At 34.4% G+C, this 17767-nt stretch overlaps 1 protein-coding gene across 1 annotated transcript in view; it reads right to left on the minus strand.

The window, feature by feature from the left end:
- The window catches only part of KIF6 (kinesin family member 6), a 173383-nt gene that overhangs the window by 88824 nt on the left and 66792 nt on the right, over positions 1-17767 (minus strand). Inside the window, exons 11-13 of the mRNA XM_009880465.1 lie at positions 11746-11851; positions 10748-10889; positions 8420-8623 (exon numbers count right to left, since the gene is read on the minus strand). Coding sequence (XP_009878767.1) covers positions 8420-8623; positions 10748-10889; positions 11746-11851 — 452 coding nt within the window. The remainder of the gene's footprint in view (positions 1-8419; positions 8624-10747; positions 10890-11745; positions 11852-17767) is intronic.

Genomic DNA, 17767 nt, shown 5'->3' on the forward strand with positions numbered 1-17767 from the left:
CGTAGCAGGTAAGTTCTTCACCAAACTCTCAAAAACCCCTCACAAATTCTCAATGAAAGATAAAGAAAAAGGCTAGAAATGGTCAAAACACAATCCTAATAAAATCTTTTGTGAGAGCAAAATAATCCCTCTCAAGCCCATCAGCATATACAACTATTTGAAGCTCTTGCTAAGATTTATTGTGTTCTCTGAATGTCACAATATTCACACTGTTTTCTGGTAACCAAACTGTTTATATTTCAGGAGAAAAGCAAATCCAGCAGGAGGAAAAATGGTATCATACATCACTTACACTGACAGAATTACACTAGAAGCAAGCAATAGTCTGAGACCTATTTCAAAATAACTTATCTGGACAGAAGAAGTGATATGATAAAAATAAAATAAAACAAAATGTTTATCACTCCAGTAACATGTATGATGAAGTCTGATTTTTTCTTGTTTTGGCAGGTTCTTCCATACGTTGATTTATCCTGAAGCTACTGATTTGTAATAATTGATACCATCTCCTGAGAAATATTATACTTAGTTCTACATTTGACTTTGGACTTCACATACAATATCTCTAACAGATATGACTTAAAAATAAAAGTAAAGCTGCAGTAGAGACTTTATGATGAACTAAATTATTGTATTAAAAATAAAATTGTTGAAGCATTTCTAAAGCTCAGGTTATTACACCAATAACTTATCTTTGCATTTTCTGGAATGCTCATCTGAAACAGAAATTAAATTCATAGCCAAAGAGTTATGTCTGTTTCAGATTTATGAGAGATATTATGATGCCATAAATAACAGCAGCTACTGAGTATGTTACAGTGTTTTGCTCACTCTTCCTCATGTAGTTATGGATTTATAATTTAGAGAGTTCTGTGATTAAGATGGCTATTGAAAAGTAAGTTCTCCCCTTTTATGGTATAACACTTGGACTAAGATAAAAAGTTCTGTCTGTTCAGTCTAAGCTGTTTTATGCAATCTGTAAAGCCTCCTCAGTGATGGGACCTGGCTTACCAAAATGTCAGCAGCAGGCAGCCCTCCACTGCTTCCAGGCAGCCTACCTACCACTCCCCCCTAAAAGACGTCTTTTGGGATCCAAGAAAAACTAGTCTGCCAGCACGTAAACTGCTATAATTTTTAGCTGAAGAATTCAATGTGATGTAACCCAACGTCACCAGTGAAACCTAGGGCATTACTAGGACACAGCACTTACATCTTCCTCTGCTCTGATCATTGAGGAGGGAACATCCTAATACACACTGTAATATACACTGAAAAAAGCACAATCCAAAACACAGCAACAAAATCCACATGTCCAATTTCAGTCATTCTTATTAGGTCTTCCACTGCTATCAAAACTCGTGTTTGACAACATTTTACTAATGACATTATTTTGAATATGAGCCCTGATATTTAAACAAGCAGTTACTCTTGCCTCTTCAGAAAAAACCTACCATTTAACATTAAATCAACTCTTTACAACTGAGTATTCATTAGTCGTTGGAAAATATGATACAATGGTGCCCAAGGACCTACTTGGAAATCAAATTTGGGGTGTTAAGCTTTGTTTCTCTTTGTGTTTGTACAGTCACTACCACTAAAGGCTGCTATTTTGAGTTTCAGGCATACAGGAGGTGGTGAAAAGATAAATACTACAATACGTCAAGCCTTTGAAGATGTATTATATTCACTCTGTTTCTTCTGAAAGAGCATGCACATTCAAAGCAGGATGGACTAAAAACAAAGTAAAAATCACAGGCATGCCTATATGGACATGTGCAGTTGTAGAAGTCACTCATTCACCTTCTAAGTCAGCCTGCTTGGGGGACAAATTTGGTCCAGGAGTTGTTTCACTGCTGTGATGAGATCAGGATAAAAAGTTTCCTCTTAACACAGATGATTACCTCATGCTCAGCAGTGAAACAGCGCGGCTGCATTTCTCCTGCTCAAATCAGTGACTGGATAGGATAGACTGGAAACATCATGACCTATATTTCTCAATGCAGAAATGGACCTAGATAATGGGAAAAAATGGTAAAAATAAGTTTCACCATAGAGAGATAGCAGTTTTACAAGATAATAATTTTTTTACCATACAGAGAAACAAACTTTGCCTGCACAAGGGTGTCTGTATTCTTATCTTTCATCTACTTTTCATAAATTTAGCAGCATAAACTACTATTTCTGATGGACTGGGTAACAGGTGAGTAAGTCTGGGGATTTTACAATGTAAAAGCAGCAGCAAAAGTAGCATGAAAGTAACAGAATGAAATTATTCTATTTGTTATCACAAAATGGTAAAGATCTGTTTCTGACAAACAAATGTTGAAGTTACACAACATATCAACTGCAAAATAAATGAAAGGTTATGAATGATGCCTTTTAAGAAACTTGTGAAATGTTATGAAAAGTCTTTTAAGAAATTCATTATTAGCTAGACTTCACAACTATTTCACTGAACTAAGCATTTTTTTTCCCCTATACTTTCTGCTGATTTCCTAATTTAATTGTTTTCAGGATAAGGAAATGAGATAGGGAAATGGAAAACACATTAGAGACGTGATTAGAGCCATTAGAGACACTAGAAATACCATTTTATATAGCATTAAAACAGGCTGATTTTAGCGTTGAGAGAATAGAATTAAAAAAAATAAGAAAGTTTGCAAACTAACTAAACTGTTAAAATAGTTAACATATGATATAGCCTACATGCTGTAAATTGAAATCTTCGTAAATAATGTAAGGTATGCAAAGTGTTTAAGTGATGAATAGCTTCAATACTACACTAAAGGTTCTACTTGGGAGTTCAACCCTGGCTCAGGCCCAAGCCCTTTCACACTTCTTTAGCAAATCCTTAATGCCTATAGACAAGAAGACATATGTATACAGCTCAGATGGATTTTGAAAGGAATGGATAACTTTATAATTATGAATATTATTTGCAGGTTTGCAATAAGTGAAAAACAAAGCTCTGTGCTTGAGTGAGAATGACACCTCCTTCCACTTTTCTTTTATCTGATGAAGTGTCAGGACAGAATCCAAGTCAAGTCATCATACAAACTTTTTCTGAAATATCAGTCCTTGCCAATGGAGAGTGCAGGAGAGAAGGTTCAACAATCCAGTCAATTTGAGCTGACATGCTGGTTCCTACTTTATGTTCAAAGAAAACTCATGTGTACATACACAACAGTTTGCAAAAAGACAGCATAGTATCAAAGCTGAGATTTTGTTAATGCTTCTGAGATTCTTATTTAAAGACTAAAGAATAAGTCGCATTACATAAAAGATGTAATTATACCAGTCATTTGTTGATAAAATGTAGCTACTTTTTGCTAACATATTTCTTAGGTTATCAAAAGCTTTGTGTTATGAGGACATAATTATGTTCAGTTTATCCTATTATGACACCAAATCAAGTAAATTCTTCCTATAAAACGAGAAGGAGCATGATAAACGAAAAGCAGGCGGCAAAGGGATTTCCTCAGCAGCTGAGTAACTTGGAATTGAAAGATGCAATATGGAAGAGTATTTTACACAAAACCAGGAAGAAGTACAAGACAGAAATCACCAAACAAATTCTCAACCTCTCCTTTGTTTTAAGAGATAAATTAAGAACAAACACACATAGGCGTTGCCATAAGGGAACAGATGCAAGATCAATCTAGTCTAGCATCCTGTATGGTAAGTGGCAGCATGGCAGTGTCAGATAATTCTAAAGAATATGTGAAGCACCCACTGTAAGAATCCATGATATAAACTTCTGTAGGATTCATCCCAATTTTTTATCACTGGAATGGTATAAAACATGAAGGAGTTTTATTATACTCTCTTTCAATAATCTTTGATTTTTATTTTTTTTTAAAGTACTATTTTATGCGTAATTCCTGACTACTCAGTTTCATCAATAGCCTCTTGTGTGGGATCTCATTGTGCCTTTTGATAGTCTGATTATGACTTCTTAATTCTCTTTCTGAATCACACATTTAAAAAACTGCAGAGCTTAAGAAAGGATTTTTCCTTTGCAGAAACCAGGATAACTAGAATTCTAAAGATTTCAATTTCTAATTTTTTCAGCATTCTGTTCTTAGATGTAGTTGTGGTTCTTTCACATGTATGCAGCTCACGATATACAACTCTCATGTATTCATTTGTTCCTTCTAACTTCTCTCCTGCTTATTGTCTATGATTTCTTTTGCATTCCTAAAACATTCCTGCATGCAATCTCCACTGCAATAAATAGAGTCACAATCCTACTAAAGTTTTAGAACAAAATAATAGCTGTGACAATCGACTGCTAGTTCAATTACAAAGCAATTTTAGAGGATAATTGGCCATCTTAGTTTAAGAAATCTATTTGTATTAGGACACTAGCAAAACCTAAGTTTGTATTTGCCAGCTGTCCTGTCTGAATTTTGAGCTCAAGATTCTCTCTCCGTTAAAAAAAATCCTCGCCAAAACGCATATAAAACAATATACAAAAAGCTAATTCATGAATATGTAAAAGTTATACATGATAATCTAGATGAAGCATGTACTAACAAAAGCATAAGCACTTCTAGAACCTACTGACACCAACAAATCATTGTATTTGAAATATTCAATTAGAAAAAAAAGAAAACATGCAACTATATAACTAAAATCTGTATACAGTTACTGGAAGTTGTTTTATGTGGATATTGAAACTAATAATTTGCAAGAACATCATTATTTCAGAAATAACCAGCTCAGATGATATAAGGAGTGATAACTGCAATGCTTAAGTTAACCCTTTTCAATTAACCAATATAAAACCTCCATCCCTTACACAATCCATGCTAACTGGTCAATATAATTTTAAGTTGCTGTTTCTATAAAGATTTAAGCACATACTTAAATCCTGTGGTATTACTTATATGGATAAAGTGAAACATATCCTTAAAATATTGTAAAATCAGGCTCTACGAATGGTTTCAGGTAGTTCTGAAAATTTAGTATGCAGAAGAATACGTTTTCCGAAATATTAACAGTACATATTGCTTATACCTCCATATCTTTTAAAACTCAGTCTTCTGGCATGTAATGATTTGAATATTTAATCTCATCTTTTAAGGTGCATGATTCAGTATTTATAACTTTTGGGGTTGACAACATACATTTCTGGAATCTCTTTAACAGCCAAATTAATTGAAGAGACAATATTAGGAGAATCAGTTTCGAGTCCTGACAAGGTCTATGGCAATTCCTAAACTCCTGAGAAGAGCATTTCATACTTTTGCAATAGTCCCTATCAGACTTCTTTCTCATTCTTTCACAAGCCACCCCAGCCAGTCGACAATTTCATCGCTACAGTAGGCTGCCAAAAACTTACCATGATAAGAAAGCTCTTCAAATCCATACAGAAATTTGTAGGTTAAAAGGAAAACTTTTAAGTCACACTATGTATTTGGTGGATATCAGAGTATTAAAACTACATATTTGCAAATAACTTCTTTGGTTATGTAAGTTGACCACTATGCTTTTCACCAGATGGTGTTCTTTCAAGACATTTTCCTTCCTTCTTAGATAGAACAAATGGGATTAATCAAGTCTGAAGCCTACAAATGTGTTCAGGTCTGAGTCCAATAGAAAAGAGAGTTATATCCTAGCCATTAGCAGACTAAACTAAGTTTTTGGCTGCCAAGGAATGTACCAATGTATCTTTGCACTGTCATAGCTTTAAAACAAAGTAGAAATACAGTAATAACCGCTTGAGGCTTTATGGTACTTTGTAGCTAAGGATCTCAAAACAGTAACTTGTCTACAAAGAAAGTGGAATCTTTCATGTGGATAGTCTTTTCCTTCACATGGTATATATCTGTAATTTATAATTTTTGTTTGTTTGTTTGTTTTAAATAACATGGCATAGGCTGCTTGTCCTAGTGCTGGCTTTCTTTTTACTGACTTTGACTTTCCCAACTTTTGTCTGTCTTTTTTTTTTTTTTTTTTCCCTTGAGCCCTCTGGCCTTATTCTAACTATTACTGCATATTCTTAAATACTTGTTTGATTTTTCTGAAGTTTTGACTCATTATCCATTCAGGTATTTTCTATATTATTTTAAGATATCTCAAATACAATTTTAAAATTTAAACATCTCAAATGTAATTTTAAAGACTACAGAAAATTTCTAATACTTCTAAAAAAGTTTATTAAAGTTTCATTAAAATTCTTCTCCTCTGGCAAAAATTTACCTCTGATATGATGGCTTTATGTGTACCGTGTGTAAGTACACAGTGAGACCTTTTTCAACATTTTCTGATGAATTGCCTGCATACAGACAAGCATTACATAGTGCATTTTTCTCAAACATCTCTCAATACCACGGAGAATCAAACTGTGAAAACCCTACAAGCTGATTTTAAAAATATATAATCTCCAGTCTACAAGAATTTTTTAATAAAAATGTTAGTTACAATATGGAGATAAATATTGAAGCTTGTGACTTTCAGAACTTTAAGAAACAAAACAAAAGAAAGAAAAAAGTTATTTATATATTAGGTAGAAAATACTGTCAATTTCAGAGACAAAATGTCAAGAAAGAGCCTGGACGCTCAGTAATATTCTTGCAGAGACAATTGGTCTCCTGAGGTTGAGTTTAAGGCATACTGGCAAGGCTGGACACGTTGTATTATTAACAGTGTTTCTACTACTTTTTTACTTCTGCCATTCTAAGTATTACCTGAGCACAGTAACGCAAGAGTTTTAAGAAATAATGTTTTAAGGCATTATTATTTTAACAGCTGTACAGAATATTTTAACTCCAAATGCTACCAACATTACTGAACTAGACTGGTAGCAGAATGTCAGGCCACTCTAAAGCTATGCAGAGATATATGGCCACCTAAAATAGTCCAAAAATAACTTTTTATTTATCTGTAGCCCTCAAGCAATATGACTGAAAAGTTTAAAAATAAATTAACTATAAAAGAACCTAAGTGAGGACTTTCATGTTCACACTTAGCATCTTGGTTATTGAGGACTTCATCATTTTCATGTCCACATTCAATGACACAGAATATCAGAACCTGACCCAAAACTGATTGAGAAGAGGACTTGAAAGAAGGGAGTAGGTTTCCAGCTACTTTCAAAATGAGAAAACCATATAATGTGCAATCCAATCGTATAAAAAAGTCTTATCTCAAAATATACTACCTTCTCATCCCAGACAGATGTCTGTCTAAAACTCATTATCCAAACAGAATGGGAATCAATTACATTTACTTTTACTTATTGATTAACCAAAGACAATACTTCATCACTGTGGCAGATTCCCCGTGCCAACCATCTGTCCCGGGTAATTCTTTTTTCAATGAACATTATTTGATATGCTCACCTATTAAATTTTACAAAACAGCTCAATTAGAATCAAGTGCGAATAACAATATGCTGGCTTTACTATAAGGGATAAAAACTTTCGTCAGTTACCTATGGACAAATACTACTCATCTCCTGGCGAAGGCACAGCACGTGGTAAAACAGTGTTGAGTGTGTTAGCTATCCTAAATGAATACGTTATTCATAAATTCAGTTCCAACTTGTTTGCAAATGATGTGAATTATTAAACCCCTTGAGAAACATATATTTAAAAATATATATTTTTAGATATATCAGCGTAAGAATTTTTACTTTGTTCACACTTGCTAAGGTCTTCCTCCAGAAGGGTACCATTTCACTAAAGCTACTTGCATGCACAAAAATGGAGCTATCTGTCATTTCCAGAACTAAGGCCTCAGTTCACTTAATCACATTCTTTTTTTTTTAACAATATAAATAATCACAATGGCTTATTAAAAATACTAAATAAAGCCCAGATATGTAAAGCGTACAATATAAAAAACATCTTTTATATAATCACAAGACGTTTTGTGTTTACAATCTGATATCAGAGCTAGGAGCATAATTAATGAAATTTCATTTTATTTGAATGTAAGATTTCTCTCCTAGGCTGGAAAATTAAAAAAAAAAAAAAAAGATTGTGTTTATTGGTGTTTAAGGATACTGTGCAATTAATAATTCCCACACAAAAATTCTCTCAGTATCTGCAGTTCTGGTTTAGATATCTTTTTTGTTAAAAGACAGTATTTTCAAATTTTCCAGGGGAAAAATATTATTTCCTAGTATTTTTTAATGCATTATGGTAAAAAAATCCTTTTTTTTGAGAATTTAGTCAAAGATTCAAGGGCCTGCAACTGAATTTATACTCTGGTTTTGTAGGACAGTTCAGAGTATTCACATCAGTTTGTAAAAGCCTTGAGAGGGCTATAAATTTAAATCCTTGCATTTGTGGATAAAGAATTAGCATAATATGGCTGATATTGAAAACTTTCCTGTTCTGGTACACATTTGAATGATATGCTGTAAATCATATTGTAATAATCCAATAACTGCTCACTTAATTACACCAACCTGTTTGTCTGGGAAGAAAAGGCAGTCTGTGAACTGAAGAGCTGAAATCTTTTGCCTCTTTCAGACTAGAACAGCTTGATGGACTCTGACTTTCTTCCAAGCTTATAGAAGGAGACTTCTCCAAGACTGCAGAACCAGCATTAAGATGGAAAAAAACATCTTGCGTTTTCTTTTTTTCTTTTTTTAGCATATTTACCAGAATATCTGCAAGATACATTAAGGAAATCATTAAGGGCCTCTTTTTTATAAAGCAACAATCATCTTTGTTTATCCCCAGGTCTCTTTTTTCCAAGTGGAACAATTCATGTTACGGAAGCCTATATGTGAATGTGAACTTGGAGTTGGGTATATTCTTTGTAATTATATTAATCAACCTTAGTTTTTCCAAACAGCAGATTTATTTTTACTAAACAGTAAAAAATTCACACCTTGACCACAGTTGTTGATCCCATTCTATAAATGCCTGATAAAAGCATTTACAGACAAACAGGAATGAAAACCCTAGTATCTTATTGCAATTGTGTGACACTCCCTTTTTTAATTTTAAATTGTGTAATAAACAAAGCTTCCAAACAAAAGAAAAAAAGCCCTTAACTTACAGGTAGCCTGGCAAGCACATCACATCTGTAAGTTTTTCACAGTAAGAATGTTTACTAAAATGCAGAACAGGTCTTTAGGAAATTTCATCCAATAACACTACGTATTTACTGGAAGTATATTTGGTATAAATACATTTTGCCTAACAGCTTATAGAGGGCTTACAATGAAAATCCTATGTGCCTTCAGCCAAAACAACAGGCGTTCCTGTAACATTTTTTTTTGATATGCTATTCATTTTAATCCTAATTAATCTTCTAAATGAACAGCAGAAAATCTAAGTAGTCTTTGGGAAATACTACTAACTGTACTATGTAGTAATAATACAACACTTTACAATTCAGTTGTTATGATAGCTCCTAGGTACCATAGGCAAGAAGGACCTTCTAGTTTATTTACTAAACAGCTTCCATACTTCCTACCACTACATCACTACCTGCTATTAATTTTCTAATGATGATGTACAGTCACTTAGCGACTGCAGAGTCTGTAAATCAGTGTTGAGTTCAAAGTCATAATTCTTATATTTTTCTCATATAACTCTAACATGGATTTACACAACTTTCTTCCTTGTACTTCTGAAAAAGCTGTATATATCTATCAAGAGCAAGTGCATTTGATAGAGATGTTTTGCTTTTTTTCATTATCCATCTCATAATAAAAAAATAATTTATATCAGGAAGAAATGTTTCTGGGAGTCCAGATCTTAAAATTGACATGAAAATTGAAGAATTCTTTAAAAGGAATGGTAAGTCAGTGTTATAGCTAAACTTATTTGAAAGTGCACCTTGGAAAACAAACATCTTATCTTCTGTGACAGAGCAGAAATATAGAAGCTATCCTGCCACCTCAATTCAGACTGGTAGCATGCTACACCCCAGTGTAAAATGCCATTCATATTTAATACATATAATTGATCTGGAATCGTTGATCACAAAGAATGCAACTGAGTTTGCTTTTTACTAATACCCGTAAAAGAATCTCTGTTACCTACAAACTCAAAACCAAAACAAACCCATTTTTTCAGTTCTGTGCCGTATTCAAATTTTACCCACCAAGTGGCCACAAAGTTAGGGACACAGTGATGCTGTGGTCTGCCCACAGTTCTGCCAACCTGCTAAAACTAAGTCCTACCCTTCGAGCAACAGTGCCGCTATTCACGTTTTCTGTGAGGCAGTGAAATGGACAAAGCATGTCTGAGCAGTTTAGTATTTTTATATACAAAAAGCTTTAGCTTTAATTTAAATTTTAAAGTTGCATGTAAAGTGTACAAGTTTTACATTTATTCTAAAGGCAAACAGCCCAATAGTCCCCAAAGTAGCACTTCATTTGGCTAAAAATACCACCTACAGGAAATTCTATTCTTTGTAAGGTAATAAATTGGTCTTTATATAGCATCAGAGTTTCCCATTCTAAAAAATGGTTTAATTTGCTTGACGAGAGTGTTTTAGGCGTGGCCTGATCCACAGTATTTGGACCTTGGCCGGACCGTTCTAAAGCTAAGTGGTACCTGGATCCAGGATTTTGGTTTGGGCCGCAACTGAAATAGAAGCAGGTGCAAAGCAGGAGTCCTGCCACATAAAAGTTGGGAATTGAGTAATTGCTTTAACATAGAGGAGTCACTAGAGAGAATTTCCTTCCATACAGCTAATGTCTGTCTCGCACACACTAAATCCATTGTAGCCAGATCAGCTCAGACCCAAATATCCCTTTTTTCCTCACAAAGGATACTGATTTCATTGTCTCTCTGCTGCAGAAGTTCTTTCAGTTTTTTCAATTCTTCTTCTCCAGCTTCTTTGTTAGTGTCTTTTTCTTCAGAGGTGTGTTGCGATAGCAGTTTTTTATCAGAAATCTTTGAATGATTCATTAGTTGCTATTAGAAGAAACAAAAAAGCACTCTTTTAATGTATTTATTCTACTCAGAAACTGTCTGGCTATGGTAGAAAAGGTAAGGCCTTTCTAGACTCTTCATAAAACAAAATCATGCCACCAGTTGGAGTTGGCTGTCAAGTTATACCCATTGTGTCAAGTATGGGACAAGCTGTATTTGTTGATCTTCACTACGAAGTGTACAATTTACTTTACTCTTTCTTCACATAATAAATTCCATTCTCTAGTATCACAAAGTCTTCAGTATTAACAATATAAGTAAAACCCAATTATTTAAAGACAATAAATTAAGGTCAGGAATGTATACATTATTATATTGTAAAACTATACCCCCAAATACAGAAAAGTATATATTATCTTATATTGCTCTCCCTGTTTTCACTTTTTCTTCCTAGTTTAATTGTATCTTGTTTGCTTGATGATTTAGAAGGGCTTACAACACCATCAGGAGAGTTAGTGCAACAGATTCAGGGATATGGTGCTTTTACTCTTTATTTTTATCTTTTTCAACATAGTTCAACCAAAATAAAGCCTTCATTGTCCTGGGAATACAGATGGATATGTTTATCCATATGCAAATAAATTGTCTGTGTAGATTTCAATACTTTCCAGTCCTCTCATAATTTACTGCATGCTGAGATCCTTGCTGGGGTTTCCACAAGATGCTGCTGAATTTTTCCAACTAAATTTCAAGTTTCTATCAGTCCTCCATGCTTTTCACGGTTCAGTTGTTTTACCCTTTGCCAATGCCTCTCAACTGTATTTTGCATTTCTTTTGACACTTTTTAACCGTGTTATTCAGTGTCAGCTGCACTTCCATCTATTTTTAAAAGAAATACCTTCACGTGAACGAAGCAATACTTGATCTTGCGCATGTCAGCACCAACATCCAGAGTGCTATCAGGATCATTATCTTCGAGAAACTTTTCAATTAACTCATCCAACCTGAAAATACATAGCATTTTTAAGGAAAGAAACCAAACAACAAACCCACAAACAAGCAGACAACTCTGTAAAGTAATGTGTCAAATACAAGATTTACCAAGCTGACTGATATTAGTAGGTTATTTACCTTCAAGGCTCGTGCAATTGCAATGTACTTTTGTTCCTGATACTAAAACCTGGATTTGATACTGGAGATTCTACAACTCCATAGCAGAACATACTTGCACAAGCTAAGGAATAGTTCTAGAACTAAAAGCATCTAAGCGGTAATCTTTCTTCCTTTATTTTATAACTTTCTGTTCTTCTATCGTCTCATAATTGAAAAGATCTAAAGCCTGCCCTCTCAGAAAAGTAGATTTTTAGAAGATTTGGGCATAGGATTTCTTAACATATATGATTATTTGTGCAAAAGAAAAATCTAATTCCTTTTCTATCATAAGTTAGCAGATAGCACAGCTTCTATAAATAAAATTACCTGCTCCAATCATCAAGCAAAGCAACCTATCTTTTGACACAGATATTTACAGATTTCTCAAAGATCTACTGCTCTTCTTCTGATTAATGAAATGTAGTTAATATTTTATTCTCTTGCAATTTGTTCTTATTTAACAAACATCTGACAACACCTTCCTTACGGAGGAGCAATTCTTATTTCGATAATTCAGTTTTCATAAGAAAATCTTGCACACAGAAGCATCCTCTTGCTTTTTCAAAACCAAATTAAAATATATTCAGACTGGAAACCTACACAGACATAATATACCATGCCTCTGGGCTGGATGTCACAGCTATATGGATAGACTCAGATTTCCTCTTGCATGCTCTCACCAGCTCTCCAGGTCCTGCAGTCCAGGATGAATGGCAGATTATCCTCAAGAAAAAGGGCAGAGGATTTCTAAACCAAAACCAGCCCTTAGCCCACTTCCTAATGTATGTTTCTGGAAAACAGCACGTGCAAGTTTGAACTCCATCAACTGGCTTTAGATTAAAGGCTTCCTGGTTCCTGACAAATGCTATTACCATTAACTTAGCAGGCAAATGGTGGGCAACAATGACAGCCATATGCCCTGTAAAGCCTAATTGTACGATTTTAAATGTTTATTTAGGTTATTATCCTCAGAAGATGAACTTAGGTTCTGAACCTGATCGAGCCAAGGTATCCAAGGCAATTGCATCAAGTGCCCAACTGCCAGAGGAGGGCAGGAATTCAGAACCATCTCTCTGCCTACTGTTTCTTTTGGACTACTTTTGTTCATCTCCTCACTTAATACGCAAGTCTTCTGAATGTCACTTAATAGTCATTTATCCTCTTCAGTTACAGGATTGGTAATCTTGTTGCTATTCGATTATCTGAATCAGTTTGCCGTAACCACATACCAAAATTTTAGGCATTATAATATCACAGTATCTAAAGTTGACACTAAAGTAGGTGGTTGGGATATTGCCCTGCTTTTGAAGACTTCTGAGATTCCTCACATGACTATACTGCAGTAACAATGCCCTGCTGGAGAATGAAACAATGAGATACACACACACACACACACACACAAAAAGAAATCATTATTTTCAGGAGATAAATATCTGAAAATCAGGAGCTGCATGACTGGAATGAGAACTGGAAAACATAACAGATAGGTTTGGTTATTTATCTCCTCCAGAGTTCACCACGGCAAAGTGTCAATTTTCAAAACAGGAGAAAAAAGGAAATAAAAGAAGACAGCAACCCTCTGTTAATTTCAGACAAACTGTGCTTTCTGATTTTCATTATTTCAGTTAAAGAACAAGAGACAAATACCTTGTCTTTACCATTCATCACACATGCAAAATTCACAACTTCTGAATTTACACAACACTCCCTGAAGTCAATGTGAGCTGTACATGCAGAGGACTTAAAGAAGAGGATATTTAGAAAGAAATACAAGTTACAGAAGCATTACTGGCATTGACTTGCTTCTCAAGGTAAGAGACTACAAAAATCACTGGGTAAAAGTGACTAAAAATTTACTTATTGCTACATTATTTTTTCTGCATGAAGAGTCCAACAGAACAGAGGCCAGCAGTATGAGAGGTTATTCACAATCTTTGCAGACACACTAAGTTCAATAAGCAGGAGAATTAAACCTTCATATGTGGAGGCAGTCATTTCTATAAGCACTGGGAAAAGAGAGGCATTTATACTATTAATGAGAATGTGGTAGTGATTACACAGATACAGAGAAAGTCAGTATTTGTCACTATTTTAAGCACCTTATTGATTTCACTGAGTAAGAAAAAACAAGTAAAAAATAGTTATTATAACTAGACTGTCTAGACTGACTACCTGAAGTCATCTATAAAAATGGGCCTAACTAGAAATTAGAAAGGTGATATTTTAACATTACTAAGATTACCTGTTTGCCAGGGATTCACCCATACTCAGATTACCACAAGTTTAAGCTATGGGAATCAATAAAAAAAAAATTACGCTAACTTGCACCATTACAATTTCCAGACTAACACTGCAGAAAGTTCAAATATCTCAAAAGAAAGAAAAAGAATACATATTTTTTTCTAAAATAACACTCACTTTTTGAAAAGTATTATAAGCCAGTTGAGAGTCAAGGGTAATTTGTCGAGTAGCAAATTAGACAAGTTGTATTTACAGACATGAGCTGCTATTTCCTCTTTCTTACATTACCTTTAATCTGCTTGGCATTCTTGAAAAAACACAACAGCCCAATTAAGTTTTTGTGCCCCAAGGACTACACAGAAGCCAAAACAGATTTAAGCACCTGAAGACTGACACAAGTCTGAAATAGCAGAATGTAAATAAGAAGTTATAAACCAATTCAGCCTCTTTACCAATTCTAGAAAACAGAAGTATATTTTTAGATACATTTTTAAAATTTCCTTGTTAAGAATTAGAGCAAGAACAGACCAACCTAGTCTAAACACTATGAACAAAAACAAAGGGGAGGAAAAACAAAAAGCAGCAATGAAAATCCCAATGAATACTACCAAACAAAATCACTGCATCCCTCACATTTTTTTTAGGTTTCCACATAAAAATTACCAGAACTCTTTCTAAAATAAACACACAGTCTAACAACACTCTGGATATTCTGGGAGTTCATCCAGGATACTGAAGTATTAAACGGAGGTAAAACATAAACTGACAATGTGATACAGATGCAACTTGAAGTTTGTCTTCTTAATGAACAGACCTTAGTTAACTGAACTACGCAGAGGCTGTAGTCACACTCCTATGAAGAGGCAGAGTAAGAAAAACCTTTTTTTAAGTAAAGGAGAGCCAAAATGGCTTTCAGTTTTCGTTCAGTTACCTTCAATAGATGGATAATGCCTTTCTCCTTAGCAACAATAATATCTTCTGAGATAGTGACCTCATCTCTGATCCTTAGTTCTCTACCAGAGGAATGTATATTAGTTTTACTCCAACCAAAGTCAGTTGCAAGAATATAAGTCACCAAGAACCAAACCAAAACACACATAAAAAGGCCCAGCATTGAACAAAGTTGGGCCTAGATGTTTGAAAGGCACAAGAAACCCATACAGAACAAGAAATCCACACAACTCCCTAGCAGGTCTTGCTTTAGTTACCTACTCAGAGGCAGGCATATGTGTCACAGCAAAGGTAATATGAGATCATGAGGTAAAATAACAATACTATTTTTCTTAAGGACTTTTGTCACCTCAGTCGTAGGTGAAAAAGCATAGGAAACAAAGTATTTTTGGTCAGTTGTGGCTCAGCCCTGAGACCATATACCTAGACCTTTCATAGATAGTCAGTACATTCTATATCCTGGAAAAATTGCTAACTACAGTTTCTTTTCAAAAAGAGCTGAGCAATCATGCCTACATTTGCTGATGACCACCTTCTGCTATTATGCTGAGGACAATGGTTAATGTTTGCTAGCCCTTTCAAAACAGAAATTAGGAAATACAGCTGCCCAAACAAGAGAGTTTTGAAAATGAACTTGCAAAATGAATAAGCATGCTTGGCACAGACTACATAACAGATTTGAAACATTTCCAAGTTTGTAACTGAGCTTCTCTTCCCCCAAAACATCACAGGCTGAACGTTAATTTCACCACTTCACTTATTGCCAACAGTCAATGGGAAAATAATTTAGAAAAAGCAAAGATGTTCACGTATGTAGGCTCTACAACATGGCTGAAGGTGCCAAGGTAACTCAGAAACTAGAAGGGAGGAAAAAAGCCCAACACACTTTTGCTAAAGCTTAAGATGAGAACCAGATAGGATCAAGCAGATAAAAATAAATCAACCAAGAAACAACCAAAACCCCCCTTCCATAGTATTTACGAACACTGTTGCTTTCAGCATAAGATTTTTTTTTTTCTTTCTTGATGTTATTTATGAAGACTAGCATTACATCACGGCTGGACATTATTGTTCTTATATGAAAGAGGGACTGCAGAAGAAATAAGTTCCTGTTTTGGTATTCTATTTATCATCAGCTTACAAAATCAGCTTGTTACAAGTCCTTTGTAAGATGTCCGTCAGTAGCAAAAAGAATAATCCCCCAACTAAAATGAAAATTAAAGATAATAAACCAAAAGACCTAGTAATGAAATAACAACATAAAGCCTAGTAACAGATACCTCTCACTCACTGGAGCAGAAACCTTAATACAGAGATGGTCTCTGTACTATCATCTGAAGATCAACACCAGGAATTCTCTTTGACACTGGAGAGACCTTTATAAAAATACTCAGCCTCCAGTCTTCTCACTGCTCAGCTTAAAAAGTCGAAGTGCACTCAGCTTGATGGGAAAAAGCAATGATGGAAACTGTTTAATTAACTGAAATTCAATGGAAACCTAATTATGGTGTTAGCGACAAACAACTGAAAATTACTGAATTGCTTACAAGTCACACTTAATTGCTCAGTGGAAATCTGCAGCATGTATCTTTATTTCAGAATCTGATACTCTTTTAATGTAAGATGGTCAAGTTAAGATATTTAAATTTGAGGGGGTTTTGTTATACTGGTTACATCAGAAAAGGCTGCATTAATCTGAAATAGAACTACCTAGTCACAAGATACTTGCACTGAAAGTACGAAACTAACTTTAAAAAAAAAACACCTAATAGTATATTTTAGAAATGCTGAAATATCTATTTCTGTGTAGAAACAAATATTAAAGTGATAGTCTTTTATTTGTTGTAGTTAATAACATTAGCAAGCCAGCTGCTGCATTCTTTATTAGTTTCAGCTTACTAAGGCTCTCAATAATGTTTCCATCCAGAATTTGTGCTAATCAAATCTAGAACATAGATAATCATAGCTGATTTCACATGACAGGAAAAAAATATTTAAAATCAGTGTCAGATGAAGATGTCTCTTCTAACTTCTAGAGATCCTTTTTTTCATTTTCTCTTGTATGTTGTTAGGTAAAGGAAGTTATAGACCATTAAATAGTCATTATTTAATGTTATTACAGTAAATAAAGCCTAAAAAGGTGATTTTTTCATAAGTCTCCATTCTTCCTTTTAGGATTGGGAGGTTCTGCCCTAAGACCAGCAGGCCACACTTACACTAATAAGAGTAAGGGTGTGCTGAAGCCTATTGCTGGAACCCTGCTGTATCAGGAAGAACAGTTTTCCCAACAGAAACTCCCCGAAGGAGGAAGAATATGAAAGTATCACACAAAGACCCATTTACTGTGGAAAACCAGCAGTAAACAAAGAACGGGGTTTTGCTCATCAGGGGAAAAAAAATAATCAGAAAACGTAAGTAAAAAACTCCACACACAAAAAATACTTTTCTAAGTAACCGCCAAAGGAACAGTATCACATCATCTACGAGATTAATTTAAAACTCATTTTCATAGTGGTCTTATACATATCAACATAGTACAAAAAGAAAGGTATGACAGTGCTGATCCAAGTGAGTTT

This window comes from Charadrius vociferus, unplaced genomic scaffold (genome assembly GCF_000708025.1).
Source record: "Charadrius vociferus isolate BGI_N301 unplaced genomic scaffold, ASM70802v2 scaffold62, whole genome shotgun sequence".
Taxonomy (NCBI): domain Eukaryota; kingdom Metazoa; phylum Chordata; class Aves; order Charadriiformes; family Charadriidae; genus Charadrius; species Charadrius vociferus.